Raw genomic sequence first — 18,720 nt, forward strand, 5'->3', positions numbered from 1 at the left:
TCTAAAGCATGCAATTCAATGGTTTTAATATATTCACAAGGTTGTGCAGCCATCACTGTGTAAGTGATAATTTAATGCAAGGTAATCCAGAGAATGTGGATTTGGGATAGCTATCTCAATATATTAACTTAATTTTTGGAAGGTATAGTAGATCTCTCTTGTCATTGAGCCGATGTTTCTGTGGAGTTTAGATGGAGAGTAAATAACAGAATGTCATTTTTAAAAAAAATGTCACCAGTATCAATTAAGCTTTGTTTTCTTGTGATCCTCTTCATTATAAAAATATTTTACCCTTAAAAAATATATATATAACCCCCAATTTACATATTTCCTCCTTAGAACTATATTTTTCCCTTGCCTCTAAGTTACTCTGAGACTAGATCTTGATGGAAGACAGGAAGTGGTTCTTTATTAGAATACCAGATTTAAAAACTTTCTTGCCCTCAGCTGTTACTGGTGATCATTGCTGAAGTTGCCACCACTGGTTCAACTGTCTTTTGCTAGTCTTTAATCAAAGATTGTGATCATATTTCATACCTTGCTATAGTTAGTGTTTATTTATTATTCACTGGTATTTTCAGTGTTTCGAAATGAAACTTTGACAATGCAGTCTCACCATTTTAATTCTTCCCATGTATTTTTTGTTTCCTTTACAGTACTCTGTGCAAAAAACTTGGTGAAAAAGGATTTTTTCCGTAAGTAAATTAACTTTAAATCTTGTATGTTGTGTGTAGATTCTTTGGAAAGCATTTTCAGAATTGTCTTGTTTAGGGATTTCTCTATTCAGAAATATACTCAGTGTTGTTTTATGAATTCTTTGATTCAGAGGCTTTTGGCATCACATGTTTTAAAGACGATTTTGTGCTCCTTAGCCCCTTTCCCTTTATCCACCGCCCCCCCCATATTTGTGTGAAACGTGTGTGTATATGCAGACGAATGTAATGTATATTGAAGGTGTGCATACTACTAGATTTCTAGAAAAGGTTTGAGATTATCTTGTAAGCACTTTTTCCTGTAACATTTTATAGGAAATTTTACCCATGCATTCAGGAGTCATTGGAAGGAAGAGAAGTCATTTAGCCTGCTTGGAATTTCCAGAGTATAGGAAAGAAATCTCTGCCACATTTGATCGTAGAATCTCTTATGTCTCAGACTCCAAAACAGACATTTAGTTCACATATTTGCAGTCTCTTTGCCAATCTGTTGTGAAAATTTTTGTGGCTTTATTTAGGATTAAGTTTTGCGAGGGAAGATTGGGAAGTACCACTCACGTGTGTGTGTTTACCCTATAATATTATACTTCACATTCGCTTTAAATTATTATGTAAAAATGATATAATTTTTGGACTTCCCTGGTGGCTAAGTGGTTAAGAATCTGCTTGCCAATGTGGGGGTCTCGGGTTTGATCCCTGGCCTGGGAAGATCCCACATGCAGTGGAGCAACTAAGCCCATGTGCCACAACTACTGAGCCTGTGCTCTAGAGCCCCTACAGGCCACAACTACTGAGCCAGCGTGCCACAGCTACTGAAGCCCATGCGCCTAGAGTCCATGCTCCGCAACAAGAGAAGCCATCACAATGAGAAGCTGGTGCACCGCAACAAAGAGTAGACCCTGGGCTTCCCTGGTGGTGCAGTGGTTGAGAGTCCGCCTGCCGATGCAGGGGACGCGGGTTCATGCCCTGGTCCGGGAAGATCCCACATGCCGCGGAGTGGCTGGGCCCGTGAGCCATGGCCGCTGAGCCTGCGTGTCTGCAGCCTGAGCTCCGCAACGGGAGAGGCCACAACAGTGAGAGGCCCGCGTACCGCAAAAAAAAAAAAAAAAAGACAGAGTAGACCCTGCTTGCCGCAACTAGAGAAAGCCCACGTGCAGCAACGAAGACCCAGAACAGCCATAAATAAATAAATACATTAAAGAAGATATGATTTTCAGTAAAACAAAAAAAAAAAGAGTCCAAGCCAGCAAAATTTTTTTGAATTTTATTTTTTTATTCAGCAGGTTCTTATTAGTTATCTGTTTTATACATATTAGTGTATATATGTCAATCCCAATCTCCCAGTTCATCACACCACCACCACCCTGCCCCGCCAGTTTCCCCCCTTGGTGTTCATACGTTTTAAGCCAGCAAAATTTGATAAGTAAAAATATTTGAAGTTAGAAATAGAGAAGTTCATTAGATTTTTAGATTCAGGTCCTATCAGCCAGCAAAAACTGGCTATGTATGCTGTCTAATTTAATATCTGACTTAGTTAATTTTCAAGTGTTTGATTAAAAGAAGTAATAAGCTCTTGATATATTTTTAAATCATACTTAATTCATTCCACTTGAAATTTTATTACTTAGTCTTCCTAGAGTAGAACCTGAATTAAAGTTTATAAAATAGCATAAACTATGTAATTGAAAAATTATGCTTATATGGGAAAGCAATTAAATAGGATAATCCGGGACATAATTAAGCAGTTTTCAGTTTATGTACCATGTGCCTTCTACCCCATAGCATGTCGCAGGAGGAGAGGCCAGTGTGGCCTCTCTCCTTGCTGCCACCAATTAATGTTATCTTCACAGGCTGCTGCTGAACTACCCACCTCATCCCTGTTGCTAATAACCTAATAGCCAATGTGTACTCCTTTTACCCTCCTTAAGGTTGATCCAAGGTAGGATTTATCCTAGTGGGACTGCAAAGTGGCCAATGGGATTGGATAGGCAGGTGACAAGGAGAAGAGGGAGGGAAGTGAGTAGTGCACACTCTTAGAGCTTCTTCTATACTCCCCAAGACAACTGGTCTGGTTTTAAAGACAAACCCCTCAGTTTTGTCTCCTAGCCTTCCTTCCCAAATTCTTTTCCTTCACCTAGAGTCCCAAGACACACCTTCTCCAATAAAATATCAGATATCCTTGTTTCAGTTTTCCTAGGAAATCTAGAGGAATCTTACTCTAATTCTCTGTAAGCCCCTGAGAGCCGATTATTATCAGTTATATGATCTTTATCTGTCCTTAAGTTGTACGTGAAAAAAAGGAAAGAAGGAAATCTTCCCCTTTTTTATTGTTGTAAGCAGTAAAAATTGATAAAAATTCTTGAGTTGTGAGCTTGCTTCAGGGATAAGAAAACTAGGGGAAATTGTGTGATTATCTTTAAAACTCAGAATGGAAAAAGCACTTGATGACCCTGGAAAGGAAAACAGGAAAGCCAATCCTGAGGCTTTCAGAAGGGACTCAGCCAAGGATGGAATATCCCGCAGGTTCACAGTGGCGGGGGTCCTCCTGCTGTGATATATTTATTTATTTATTTATTTATTTTATATTTATTTTTAATCTGTTTATAAGTTGAGGGTTGCCCACATTAATTTCAGAGAAAGAGTTAAATAATAGTTCCTAAATCCCTTAATCAAATTTGAGTGAGAGTGTGCGTTTATTGATCAGGATGCAGTTATTGATACTGTAATATAGTTGTTTTTGCTTGTAAATCAGTTTAAATCGTGTTGAATGGGAAATGTAAATTTTAATATGAAGCATGACTATAGGCTGACTATATATGTGTGTATATATAAATATATTTAACTATGAAAAAAATGCAGTGTCATGTGTTGTCTTTTGGAATTTGTATACTTTGAGATAATACTATTTATTCCAGGGTATCTGCCTTTGCTGAGAAAAGTTTTGCTAACGCATGTTTTGGAACTATTTTCAAACTTACTGGCTTTTAAAAATAAAAGTACAGTACATCCCCCTTCCCCCAAAATTTTGGCAGGAAGAATTTCAGACACATAGCAACATATAAGGAATTTTACAGTGAATACCCATCATCTAGATTCTGCCATTAACTTTATCACCTATCTATCCATTTATCCATTATCTGTGTTTTTAAAAGAATGTTTTTTATTAGTATCAAATTCTTTCCGTTTTTTATGCAACGTTTAAGTAAAAACTTTGTGTGTAAGGTACTTTGTTAAGGTTTGTATAGGGGCCAAATTGAAGTCAGTGAGCTGCAACATGGTTGGTTGAATGTATTTTTTCTTCCCCAATCAAAAATAAAGCTTTATTTTCTCTGGTAAGTAACTCTTAAGCTGAAATTTTTGTTTCATTATTTGCAGCTCATTAAGTGCGTTAGTGTAGTGAGGAAGTTCCTGAGCTTTAGCTATTTTATATGACTCAGAAATGATGGGGAGAATTGAGAAATTTTAAAAAATACAGAAAATACTTTAGCCACTTCATATTTACCGCTAGAGGTCTCACTAACTTCTGAAAACTTGATATCTTTGACTACACTGGAAGAACTTGGCTCTCAAGTTAAATTCTTGTAGAATAATATAATCAGGTAAGTTGAAACCTAGGTATTTTTTTGTGTTAGGGAATAGAGCTTGTATTTTGTATTATTTAACAGAAGGGAAACATAGGAGGATGGGACTTAGACTTTCATACTTAAATAAGGATCTGGAAGCCACACCTAGTGACTTCTGTGTGGAAAATGTTGTTTTTCTCAGTCCTAATTCTTTAACTAGTTAAGCACTATCTAAAGGGAACGCTAGAAATGTGATTTTTGTTTGTTTTTGCTTGCAGACATACATTTATCTGTTTATTTGTTTAGATGGTAGAATCAAAAGAACAAGATAAAATGGATTCCTCCCAGGAGAAAAATACTTAATGTTATTGAAGGTAGAGGGGAAAGTATTCTTCCATTAGACACATCTACAAATGGTTAGGTATTATTGAAATACTAATATGAATAGTGCTAAACTTAGTTAAACAATATAGTTAAATAGATTGCTACGCTAACTTGCCAGGTTTTTTCTTAAATACTTAATACTCTTAAATATTAGTCTTTTCTTACTTATTTGAAGTTGACAGATCACAGGATCATAGAATTGGGAAACTGGCTAGGTGATTTCTGTCTGGCCTTAAATCTTGGCAGATTAGTATCTTGACTTAAAAAAAATTAGCATAGATATATCAAGGTACAAAATTTCTGCAATTATCAACACTTACCAACATTTCATTTTAGTGTCTTCAGCTGTCCCTAGGAAATTTACAGTATCTCAGTATGTCTCACATCTCAACTGTTGTTGTCGTCTCCAATATTTTATTTAGTTCCACCTTCGTCCCCTGACTTCTAAAATTCTACTCATCCTACCGTTCTTCATCCTACTGTATGAAGCTTACAACAGCTTCTCTGTACCTTTAATCTTTCCTTCTCTGAATACCACTAGTAGACAAATATGACAGTGTATTTACAGCCATGCTCAAGCGTCTAAAGTGGCTCCCTGTTCTCTACCTCAGTCATTCCAAGCCTTTATTTTCTGACTTTTAAGCCTCTCTTACTGGATCCGTCTTATCTCTCCAACAGTATTTACTTTTACACCTTAGCACAAATGCTTTGATTAAACCCCTCAAAGTCCTTCAAATATTGTTATACCCTCCTTGGAACACCTCCTGTTTGTCCTTTAAAGCCCAGATGAGTCCCATCCCCTCAAAAAGGCGGGGGGTGGGGGTGGGGTGGGGGGTGGGGGGGTGGGGGTGGGGTGGGGGGTGGGGGGGTGGGGGGCAGGGCAGAAGAAAGCCGTTTTCTATTGTTCACACTCAGCTTGTTCTCCTTCTTTTCTGAGCTCTTGTACTCACTGTTGAACTACATAGTAAATGAGAGGTGTGAGACAGCATAGTGGTTAAGTGCATGAAATCAAGAACCAGACTGTGTGTGCATGGGTTTAGAATCTAAACTTTAGACCCTGCCTCTGCCACTTACTACTGGGTGACCTCAGGCTAGTTAATTAACCCCTTTGTGCCTCAGTTTCCTCATCACTAAAATGGAATAGTAGTATTTACCCCATGGGGTAATTTTGAAGATTAAGAGATCTAACATATGTAAAGCATTTAGAATAGTGCCTGACATAGTATTATAAGTGCTTTCTTTATAATCAGTATGGTCAAAAACTTGTTTATTCTCAGGAGTTTTTTTTGGTTTTTTGTTTTTAATGTATGGTGTTTTGATTTTCCCAATTAGATAGTATTCTCTTTTAAGGCAGGGTATTAAATTTTTTGTTTCAGTTTCTCATCACTCATGATAGTTAATCATTAAAACTTTTTGGCTAATTTGTTATCTCTGTAGCCTGTGTTACTGTGTGAAAACTTTAATAAGCTCTTTCCTTTAAATGAGCTACTAAGGGAGACTGTGGGAAATCTCTAAGAGAGCCAGGGATGTTTTAAGCATTCACCTTTCTGGGGTTAAAGGGCTGGTAAAGATCTATGATAACTTATACATTATAAAGTAATCTCTAGACTTTGGTAGTTTAAGCTGAGCGTGTTTTGAGATAGGAGCAAGAAAAAATGTAGTTTTTGATATTTAATGTAGAGTTAACTTTAATCTTAGTTTTAAAATGGACCACTTTTCATTTATAGCTTATCGTTAAACTTTTTATGAAGAATGGAATAATCTTTTGTAGCAAATATTAATCTTTATTTAATTAATCTTCCATGTCAAAATATTCTTTAATTAAAAAAGAACCCTCCCTTTTTTCCCCACAGGGCTTCCTGATCCATTTGCTAAGGTGGTGGTTGATGGATCTGGGCAGTGCCATTCTACAGATACTGTGAAGAATACACTTGATCCAAAATGGAATCAGCATTATGACCTGTAGGTTTAAACGATTTATTTGAAATGAAACATGGAATCACTGTTATTTGATATAGTCTTTGAAAAGAATCACTGAGTATGATCTGAATTTGATCTGTGGTGTAATTTGGTCCTCACAGAGGGATGCAAAACCTAGTGTGAAAGTACTTTGGCTTATTTGATAGCTGGTTTTGGAAGGTGAGCTATGCTTAATAAGCCCATGAAGAACAAAATGGATACACAGTATAGAGCAACCCCCCACACACCTTTTTTTCAATCAAATAAAGGTATTAATTCACTTTAGGTCAGTTATAAGTATAAATCAGAAATCATAATTGGAGTACACTCATAGGCATTCTTTTTGTTTCTTATATGGATGGTTTCTTCTAAATTTTATTTTAATCATAGTAGCATATGTACTGTTTTTAAAAAATCAGATGATACTGTAGGTCTTTTAATGGGAAAACGCAGTTAACTGTCCCATTCTTACTCCTGATTCCAATTCTCAGGGTAACTGTTTTCAATACCTTTGGCTGTTTGTTCTAGAATTTTCTTCTGCTTCTAGATATCATGCTTATTTACAGCATTTAATATAAATATATATTTATTTCGTGTTAGGTATTATTTTTACATTTTCTACCATAGAAAATGATTTAGCTTTTATAGCTGCTATCTCTCATCCCATTCCTACAACATCCACATGACCCTTTCCTTCTCCCAGTCCTCCTGTATAGTTATTTGAACCTTTTCGGTTACATCATTGTTCTGTGTTTATGCTATTATGATCATGTAAATATTCATAACTGAGTCACGTGGTGTGCAGTGATTACATTTTCTTTCTTGACAACTTCTGTTTTTATGAAGTTAATAACTGTCTAACTTTGCCATTTGTTTAGTTTTCCATCTCATTAAGAAATTCACAAACTCTCTTACAGTACTGAACGTCTCCTCTGCTTATTTATGTTCACCACATGAAATAGTCTGTTGGCTTTGTTTTCTTCTTGGAGATAGCCCTCCTAGAGCTTCTATGCTTTACTTCAGTCTGGACTGGTAGTTCTCTAAGACCTTCTGCACAGTTGTCCTGGAACTTGCCTTTATCATTATGTTGGGAATTTCGTTTCTCTCTTCTAAGTCCAATGACTTCTTTTTTTTCTGTTTACTTCCCTGTTTTTTTTTTTTTAGATGTTGGGGATAGGAGTTTATTAATTAATTAATTAATTTTTGCTGTGTTGGGTCTTCGTTTCTGTGCGAGGGCTTTCTCTAGTTGTGGCAAGCGGGGGCCACTCTTCATCGCGGTACGCGGGCCTCTCACTATTGCGGCCTCTCTTGTTGTGGAGCACAGGCTCCAGACCTGCAGGCTCAGTAGTTGTGGCTCACGGGCCTAGTTGCTCCGTGGCATGTGGGATCTTCCCAGACCAGGGCTCGAACCCGTGTCCCCTGCATTAGCAGGCAGATTCTCAACCACTGCACCACCAGAGAAGCCCCTACTTCCCTGTTTTGGTGAAGTATGTCTTCCATTGTTATCTTGAGGAAGAGTACAAAGATGGGGAAAATTTCTTTGAGATTATGTCTGAAGATATATTTTGTCTTCTTACTTGGTTGATAGTTTGTCTGAGTATAGACTTCTAGGTGAGACATCACTTTCCCTTCAAATTTTGAATACATTACTCCACTGTCTTCTAGGTCTAGATCAGCACTGCTGAATAGAAATACAATGTGAGCCACAAATGGGAGCTTATCTGTAATTTTAAATTTTCTAGTAGCCACATTAAAAAAAGTAAAAAGAAACAGATGAAATTAAACTTAATATGTGTTTTATTTATCTAAAATATCTTCATTTCAACATGATATCAAAATAAAATAATCGAGTTGTTTGTTTTTTGTTTATTTTATACAAAGTCTTTGAGGGACTTCCCTGGCGGTTCAGTGGTTAAGGCTCCGCGCTTCCACTTCAGGGGCACAGGTTCAATCCCTTGTCGGGGAACTATCTCGCATGCTGCGTGGTGCGGCCTTTAAAAAAAAAAACCCAAAAAACAACGAAGTCTTTGAACTCAGGAGTTTGTTTTGCATTAACAGAGTGCCTCAGTTTGGGCTAGTTATATTTCAGGTACTCAGTAGCCACATGTGCCTTGTGACTACCATTTTGGACATCGCAAGTTTAGAGTATTGCTGATGGCATCCTGATTTTGGTCCTTCATGATTGTTGTTTTCCACTGGAAGATTTCAGGGTATGCTGTTTTTGCCTGATGTTAAATTTTTTAATGATGGACTTGGTATATCTGAAATATAGTACTAGATACTGTGACTTTAATCTGGATACTTAAACTCCTTAGTTATGAGAAACTTTTCTATTTATTTAATCATCTATAGATGATTCTTCTCCATTGTATTTCTTTCTCTCTTTTACTTTTTCGAGAACTCCTGTTATTTGGATGTTATCCCTCCTGAATTGATCATCATTTAGTTGTCCTGTCTTTTTTATCTCATATTTTATCTTAGTTAAAAAAAAAGTTATAATAAAAAATTTTTGTTCTAGTAAAAAATTAAAAACTACCATGAAATATTTGGGCTGTTTTCCCAACTTTGTTTTCTAGCATTCCTATTTATTGTAATTTCTGCTCTCAAATTTTAAATTTCCAATATCATTTTGCTTTCTGACTGTTCCTTTTTCATAACTTACTCTTATTGCTAGACACAATGTCTTCTCTGATGAGAGAAGTATTATAATTGTAGTTTTTTCTGTTGTATTGCCTCTCTTTTCTCATATTTCCTTTTTTTTCTGTTAGTTTGGTTTGGATTTCTGTCTTTTTATATTTAAGGGGAGGCACTTAAATGTTGATTGGAAACTCTCTACCCATGGGTAGAGCTGATCAGCTTGGTAGGGTAATCAGGAGTAACTGACATTTTCTGCACAGAATTCTCCCTCTCCTTCCTGGGGACTGTATTCCTGAATGCTTGTGTTCATGGATCTGAACGGCATAGGGATGCTAGGAGGTCTCTCCATTCACTAGATTAACCTCTTCTTAATACCCTGTTTTTATTACAGAATTTCACCTACTCCCTCAGCTGTGCCTAGTGTCCCTGAGTGCTGCCACGTTTTGAGGATGAATTAGGTTGGGGAAAGGATTCAGGAGGTCTTTCCATTCCATTTATTTATTTTATTTTTTTATTTTTTAAATTGAGGTGTAGTTGATTTACACTTTCCATTCCTTTTAAATACTTTGACTTATCATTCTGTTTCAGCCTTATCATCACCATTGGAGTATATTGGGCTTACAGTTTGGGAATATTTCGGGGCTTGGTGGCAGTAATAATCTTGTTTCAGGGAGTCTATTGCTCCTTGCAGGCTTAGGTTTCCGTTTTCTGCAGGTTGCTAATTCAGTTATCATATGCTCTTTAAACTTCTCCCGTTTTGTGAACATCTCCCAGGTTATAAACATGTTAAATGTCCTGATATCCTGACTTTCCAAGTGTTTAGCCTTTTAAGCTTCACGGTCATTCTATTTCATGCTTCATCAACATCAGCTTTTCTTCCAAATGTTCCACTTGTCTTTACCTACTATCTATGTAGCTAAGCTTTTGAGTTCTTAATCAGATTCTTTCTTTTCTTTTCTTATTTTGGCCGTGCTGCGCAGCTTGCGGGATGTTAGTTCCCTGACCAGGGATCGAACCCGTGCCCCCTGCAGTGGCAGCAGAGTCCTAACCACTGGACCACCAGGGAATTCCCTTGATCAGATTATTTAAAGCCGTTTCTTTTAGCTTCAATCAGATCTAAATTCAGCCAGGGACCCAGCTACAACAGTGAACAAGACATAGTCCTCCAAGCTTACAGCCACGTGGTATATAAAGACAAGAAATAGGAAAGTATAAACAGTGTGATGAGAATCTGTATAGGTGCTGTGGAAATACATAGAACTTCTTGACACAGATTTAGGAGCTGGGGAGAGCTTCCTAGAAAAAGTGGCATTTAGGCTTATACCTTAAATAGGAGTTAACTTGAGGATGGAGAAGGTGGGGAGGCTCTAAGCAAAAGCTGTCTGTGTGAAGACCCAGAGGTGAAAGACAACGTGATTCTGAAAACAGTTCAGAGAGGCGGCATTGGTAAGTTCACATGTAAGGTAAGGGGAGTGTGGTAAAAGACAAGCAGTGAGAGGCAAGCAGGAGCCAGCTCATGAAGGTCCTTGAAAGCCTATTAATAAGTTTGAATACTCTCTTAAAAGCAGTAGGGAGCAATGAAAGTGTTTTAAGTGGGGAAATGCTATTATCAGATTTATATCCAAGAGTGGACACTTTGGCTGTAATGTGAAGAATGGCTTAGAGGGAGCCAAGAATGGCAAAGAAACTAGTTCCAAGATTATGAAGGAAGCTGTCAAATAGAAAATAACTTTATGTTAGAAAAGCGATAAAGTGAATGGAGAGTTACAGGCATTGTAAGTATTTTTAATATGGCCTTCAAACTTAAAAAAATTTTTTTCCTTGGGGAAAAAAAGTGAAATTGTACTAAACCCTGTGCTTTGCTGGATTTGGCTCACAGGCTGTGGTTTTCCTGTGGACCCCCTCCTTAGAGTCCTTGCTTTTCTAGCTTTGCTGCTGCTACAGTCTTTCTCAACATAGCAGCTAGAATGATCCTGTCAAAACGTATATCAAATCTGGTTACTCTCCTGTTCCACATCCTCTGTTGGCTTCCTGTCTTACTTAGAGTAAAAGTCAGAGTTCATACTATGGCTGACAAGGCCCTTTATGATTTGTCCCTTGTGTTGGTTAGATATAATAGACTGATATAATAGACAACCCCACATTTTCAGTGGTTTAGTACAACAGAAGTATATTTTGTATATAAGGTCCATTTGGCAGGGAAGCAAGACACTGTCACACAGTCATTCAAGGATACAGGCTGACAGAAGCTCCCTTGTCTTCAGTGTATGTTCCCAAGGTGTCTCTGGGCTTTGACATCCAGCCTCCCAAAAGGACGCTTAAGCCATTGGTGGGTGGGCTGCTCTAAGGCCTCAGGGAACCAGTATTTTAGCATACCTGTATATCAGGCTTATCAGTTGGGAAATTGATTTAGTGTGATTTTTTTTTTTAAATGTTTGGTTTGGGGCAATTTAGCTGGTTAATACTTGATTCTGATTCTAGAATTTTTACATATCATGCAGGTACATACTTGCCAAGTTAAGTCTGTTTAGGTCTATTTGAAAACTGATACATGCATACTGAATGTTATTTTAGTCCAGATTTTTTCATTTGCAAGCAACAGAAATGAAATTCAAATTGGCTTAATTTTTGAAAAGTATTAGCTTGTATAATTAAACATATACACACTACTATATATAAAATAATCAACAAGGACCTACTGTGTAGCATAGGGAACTCTACTCAATATTCTGTAATAACCTATATGGGAAAAGAATCTGAAAAAGAACAGATATATGTATAACTGAATCACTTTGTGTACACCTGAAACTAACACAACATTGTAAATCAACTATACTCCAATATAAAATAAACATTAAATTAAAAAAAAAGTATTAGCTTGCATAATTAAAAGTCTAGAAGGGTAGGCATGCTTTAACACAGCTGGATCCAGGGCCTCAAGTGTGCCTTTCACGTTACTCATTTAAAAGTTTTAGGGCTTCCCTAGTGGCGCAGTTGTTAAGAATCCGCCTGCCAATGCAGGGGACACAGGTTTGAGCCCTGGTCCGGGAAGATCCCACATGCCGCGGAGCAGCTAAGCCCGTGTACCACAACTACTGAGCCTGTGCTCTAGAGCCCGTGAGCCACAACTGCTGAAGCCCGTGCGCCTAGAGCCCGTGCTCCACAAGAAAAGCCACCACAATGAGAAGCCTGTGCCCCGCAACAAAGAGTAGCCCCCACTCACTGCAACTAGAGAAAGCCCGTGTGCAGAAGCGAAGACCCAGTGTAGCCAAAAATTAAATAAATGAATAAATAAATAAATTTATTTTAAAAAAGTTTTAGTCCTTACTTAAGTGGTCTAGGCTTTTTTATATACCAGGTGAATTTTTCTGATATTACTGCTTATTGAATGACAGTTTAAGGTCAAGGTTGCTGGACCAAAAATTTGACCTCTTAGAGTCATTGAAATTTAGGGTTCTACTGATATAATTATGTTATTTTATTATATTTTTGCATGGGATGACACCATGTTAACAATTGGCTGTGGTAGAGCTTCTCCATACTTACAGGTATATGCACAGACAAGTAATAGTAACGCTTTCCCCTGCTCTGCTTGTCTGCAGGCAGTGAAGTGAAATCTGCAAGAGTCCTGCTCGCTCAAGGCCTGCATACAGGAGAGAAGCAGGGGAAAAGCGTTACAATCAGCTTTTGTTCTACAGCATTTTAAAACATAACAGGTATGTCAGATTTTTGGTCTGTCAGCCTTGACAATGCCTCTTGAAAATGAACTGAGTATTCGCTGAGGTACTAGGTCATGTCATTGAAGTGTATTTAAAATGTGACTGTGATAAAAGTTTTTCTAAGATTTTTGTTTTTGGAAAGAAATAATCATAAACTTCCATAGGGTTATTTGATACTAGCTACTAAAATAGTTTTTTTTTTTTTTTTTACTAACAAAAATTGTTACTCAGTCTGAGAGTGGCAGGTATGATAAAGAATATATTAAAAATTCTTTTTAGATTTTACTTTAGAATTAAAAAAACAATTAAATTCAGTCCTGTGGATAGACTGAATTCAAACATATTTTGCGTTATCTAGCCATACTCAAACATTTGTGACTTTAGACTACAAAAACAAAAGAAAAATTTTATACTAACTACTCATAATTGCCAAGTTACTCATGCAGTCATTTTGTTTTATATAGGTATATTGGAAAGTCTGATTCAGTTACGATCAGTGTATGGAATCACAAGAAGATCCATAAAAAACAAGGTGCTGGATTTCTTGGTTGTGTTCGTCTTCTTTCCAATGCCATCAACCGCCTTAAAGACACTGGTTGTGAGTAGATACTAGTGCTTTTAAAAATTTAAATATACATATTTAAATATATATGCGTATGTGTATTTTTTGATGGGGGAGGCAGGGGTCTAAAAACTTAATTTCCTGTTTGTGTTTGAAACACTGGTAAAAATTTCTGGTCTAAATTTACTTTGTTGACTTTTTAAAAAGAATGAAACATTTTAAATATGTGAAACCTAGAAATGAATCAGAGCTGATACTTAGTATCCAGTGAATTTATAAGTGCTAAGAAATGACTGATATCCAGAAGAATAAAAAGAGGGAATTCCCTGGCGGTCCAGTGGTTTAGGATTCTGTGCTCTCACTGCCTCGGGCCCGGGTTCAATTCCTGGTCAGGGAACTAAGATTCCACAAGCCATGCAGTGTGATGCGGCCAAAAAAAAAAAAAAAGTAAAAAGGTGTCAAAGTATTAAATGTCTTTTTTATTACTTAGCACTCATCTCTGGTTTAGGTGGATTTGTGAGATAAAGGGAGTTTTATTTAGATCATTGGAATGTTTAATGTAACAGTTAAAGGGGAATTATTAGTGAATAAAAATGACATATAAAACTGCTCTGAAAAATTAAAAGTTATAAAGGTAAGACATTATTTTGAGTGTAAGACAGCTGTATTAACTGCTTGACTGTAGCTTAATTTTTCACCAAACTGGTCATTTACAAGATTAGACCAAGATCAAGACGTTAGAAGCAATTTCTATATTGGGTTGACAAGTTGACTTGTTAGTGTATGTGTAATTCATGTAACCAGATGACAGAGCATCTTTTTGGGGGTATTTCCATTGGGACATAGACGGAAATATCTTTTTCAACAGAAAATTTTTAAATTTTTCTACAGAATTCTTTTTTATATAATATAAAAAATATTGCTAGCTGTTGTCATGGGATTGTAGTCCAGATGCCTACAAAAAGCAAAAATTCAAATGGACTCCAGCTAAGGAAATTAATAAATAAAAATAGTTTGAATTTAGCTTTGAATGTTAGATATATAATATTAAGAGATGATCCCTTTTAATGTAGTATGATAGCACAATCCAGTTATAAAAATATTACTGTTAAAAAGTAAGAAGGAGAAAATTGAGCTAGAAGTTCTGAGGGGAATTTAAAGGCACCAGAGAATTTCTTATATTTCTGGGTTGACAGAGTGACCAACAGGAGGTAGAAGATGTTGGGGTTGGAAAAGGTCTAGCATACAAAAAACGAACCATTTTTGGGACTTCCCCAGTGGTCTAGTGGTTAAGACTCTGCCTTCCAATGCAGAGGACATGGGTTTGATCCCTGGTCAGGGAACTAAGTTTCCACATGCTGTACAGTGCAGCCAAAAAAACCCCAAAAAACAAACAAACAAAATGAACCATGTTATTCTAACCCAATGCAGCAGGCAAACTGAAGACTTGTTGTATGTATGACCTTATTTCTGGTTCAGTTTAGCCAACATTTATTGAACCTTTTAAGTGTCAGGTACTGTTTGAAACCCCAGTGATAGAAAGGTGAAAAAGGCATGAATCCTGTCCTCTGAGAAGCAAGGGCAAAGGCCTGCTGGCAGAGGGAGCAGGACACGTTAGAAGGAGTGAACAGAAGAGGCATTGCTCTGCACAAGTCCACTGTATAGCTGTCTTATTAGTGTCCATTTATTTTGCAAAGGGAAAAATAAGCTAGGTGGGGCACAGATTTTCTTTCTGCTGCTTGTGAATGTTTCATTGCAGTAATTTATATGACCTTTTTGATGTATAGTAATATTTAATTTATTAAGCACCTGGTGTAGTTCCATTCTATCAGGTTGGAGTGGAGAATATAAAAACTTAAGATATGGTCTCCTCCTTTTATCAATTCGTGATTTACTTAAGTAGACAAATGGTATACAGCTATAAAGAGAATTCAGTTATAAGTGCTGTAATCAAAGTAAAACCAACATGCAGTGGGTGACATTGTTCCTTACTGTAACTAACCAGGCCAGTGTTATATCTGTTTTATAGATGATGCATGAGAGAAGAAGTGAGCTGCTTCTAAATGAGTTAGTACCAGAACTCAAACCCTTATGTTAGTTTATACTTGGCTTCTTATTAATACTTACTTTGTGTGTGTGGGAGTTATGTGAAATGGTTAGATAAAAAATAACAATGACAACTAACATTTATTGGACACTTATGTGCTAGGTACTGTGCTAAGAGTTTTACATAACCATCTGATTTAATCCTTAATAGGAGGTAAGTACTACAATTATACACGAGAAAATCAAGACTTGGGGATAAATTGCTTAAGAACAAAACTATTAAGTGGCAAGCTAAGACTTAGACTGAAGTGTTCTGAAATCTTTGGAGAGAAAATACTGCATGTTGGCACCAGTGTCTTACGGTTTTTGAAATCTGAATTTGTCAAAACTTTTGTCAAGACATTTATACTAATATTATGTATGCAGTTAGAGAATTTTAAATATTTGTCTCATCATTAAAACTTGATTAATTCTTTAAATGATTGGTCTGATTTCCAGTGGATTGTAGAAATTTACTATCACTCTGTAGATGTGAGAATCTCTGATACCAACTTATTTTTTGCCTTTTGCTGTTGTTGATTTGAAATAGATCAGAGGTTGGATCTATGCAAACTTGGGCCAAATGACAATGATACAGTTAGAGGACAGATAGTAGGTAAGTGTGGAATTGAAAGTTATGTGAATTTTGGCTTTATTTAAGCTGACCTAAACTCTAAATACCTTTAAAATCAAAGTACAGTAACTGTAGCTTCATTGTTTTGGCATGAATTAAATGAGTCATGTAAAATTATTCAAATAGTGGATGCAGAATCTAGGACAACTTAATTTTTTAAAAAAGCAAAAAAATACAAATAATGTAAAAAATAGGCTCCTAATATGAAGAACTCTTGATCCTTTAGGAAGGAATTCTTCAAAGTATACAAATATAGTAGAACACTGAGATAGACTTTATAGATGATACTAAGGTTTTCTGAAAGTAATTCTCAAACTGGTTTTTGAGTAAGAAAAACCAGTTTAATGCTTTGCAGTTTTAAAGTAATCTTTACTAATTGAAAAAAATAGAATGGTAGTATAGCACTGATTGGAGAAAGGGAAAAATTGTTACCTTACTCATAAGGCATTTAGTGGGCTAGTGGGGTTATCTTGAATTGGCCCCTTTATATAAAATTTCCTGAGACTTATCTTAAGAATTGATAGATTGAGATTTGATCAAGATACCTAGAATGGTAGGGCACTGAGGTGGGCTCCTTTGAAGCTTCTTAAAGAAGTAACAGGCAATTGGAACCTTACCATTGCATTATAGAGCAGAATTTAGAATAACATGATTGCATTATATGAACCTATCAGAGAGGTTTTAGTTACAGGAAGGACTTGAAGGACTTAGCTTTACAAGGCAATGAATTAGGTTCATAGAGAGTTGCCAAAGTAGCATCATAACAAAAGCCCTATTCTGGTTATCGCAGGGAAATATCTACACTACAGCATTATTCATAATTCCTGTCATTCTTAGATTGAGAAGGAAGTTAAAAACTCAAAAATGTGGAATACACAAATATACCTTTCATGTGTTACGCCTCTTTTTAAGTGCACTAGTGGCCTTGCGTTGCCCCATTAGGATGGGAAAAAAGGAGATTCTCCTCCATGAACATGATAAAGTGTAGAAAACCTTAAAGAGAAAAATCTCATGGACAGAGAAATTGCAGGGACTTCCCTAGTGGCGCAGTGGTTAAGAATCTGCCTGCCAGTGCAGGGGACACGGGTTTGAGCCCTGGTCTGGGAAGATCACACATGCTGTAGAGCAGCTGTGCCCGTGCGCCACAGCTACCGAGCCTGCGCTCTAGAGCCCGCGAGCCACAACTACTGAAGCCTGTGCGCCTAGAGCCTGTGCTCCGCAACAAGAGAAGCTGCCACAGTGAGAAGCCCGCTCACTGCAATGAAGAGTAGCCACTGCTTGCCGCAACTAGAGAAAGCCTGCGTGCAGCAACGAAGACCCGACACAGCCAAAAAAAAATAAATTAAAAAAAAAATTTCAGAATTTAGTAGAAACTAAAGAGTTCGTTCTTAAGTATTAAAATAAGCGAAGACAGGTGTCTTTCAAAGAGAAATATTTTAAATTGCAGTAACTCTTTCTAGTTCTGTGACTCTTAGTAATGTTTTTGTTGTTTAATAGTAAGTCTTCAGTCCAGAGACCGAATAGGCACAGGAGGACAAGTTGTGGACTGCAGTCGTTTGTTTGATAATGATTTACCAGATGGGTAAGCAAAAATCATTAGGTAATATCCCTAAAATAATGAGAAATAAGTTGGTGTTTATATTTAAGTTTAGAAATTTGCTGATCAATTCCAAAATCTAGGTTTTCCTTGTACTTAGAAAATTAGTGAGGGATCTTATCACAACAAATTCGTAAAATAAGCCATGAATTAGATATGTTACATTTGTTTTTTAAGAGTTTTGACTAGGAGACAAATCAAATTTCTTGACAAATTTAAATCTCCTGTAAATATTATATATTCAAAAGGAAAACTTTTTTGATTGATTTAATTATTCAAAACAAAGCATGCTGAATCTGAGGCATTGCTCTATTTAGAGGGATGTGATAGAGAATTTGTGTAATAGTAATTACAATAACATAGTGACATTTATTGAGCCTGCAAGTGCCAACTAGTGTTATAAGCACTTTATATCATTTATCATTACATATATATCATTACATGATATTCATTAGATCATTTAATTCTCATAATGTGATTCTGGAATTAGACCATTTGGGTTCCAATCCTTACTCTTCTGTTTACTAGCTTTATGAGTTTAATCAATTTATTTGACTTTTGTAAGCTTTTGTTTATATTTATTTATCAAAGAGGATAATGATAATAGTATATACGCCATCAATACTTGTGAGGATTAAATGAAATCACTCATGTAAAGCACATAGCACAATGTCTTGCTTAGAGTGCTTAATAAATAATTAGCTATTACTACTACTACTGTTACTACTATTATTACCCTCATGCATTTTACAGACTTACAAAACTGAGACTCAGAGAGCTTAAGTATTTTGCCAGAGGCCACATAGAAATGGCAGAACTGGAACACAGATTTAAGCCTTGATTCCAAAGCTTATGCTTTTTATCATT

General features: G+C 36.5%; 1 protein-coding gene across 1 annotated transcript in view; it reads left to right on the forward strand.

Annotated features, from left to right (window-relative positions):
• Window positions 1-18,720, forward strand: part of SMURF2 (SMAD specific E3 ubiquitin protein ligase 2) — a 144,749-nt gene that overhangs the window by 94,247 nt on the left and 31,782 nt on the right. Inside the window, exons 6-10 of the mRNA XM_065897955.1 lie at window positions 657-695; window positions 6,514-6,622; window positions 13,440-13,573; window positions 16,173-16,238; window positions 17,754-17,838. Of these exons, the coding sequence (XP_065754027.1) occupies window positions 657-695; window positions 6,514-6,622; window positions 13,440-13,573; window positions 16,173-16,238; window positions 17,754-17,838 (433 nt within the window). The remainder of the gene's footprint in view (window positions 1-656; window positions 696-6,513; window positions 6,623-13,439; window positions 13,574-16,172; window positions 16,239-17,753; window positions 17,839-18,720) is intronic.

This window comes from Phocoena phocoena, chromosome 19 (genome assembly GCF_963924675.1).
Source record: "Phocoena phocoena chromosome 19, mPhoPho1.1, whole genome shotgun sequence".
In the NCBI taxonomy this organism is placed as follows: domain Eukaryota; kingdom Metazoa; phylum Chordata; class Mammalia; order Artiodactyla; family Phocoenidae; genus Phocoena; species Phocoena phocoena.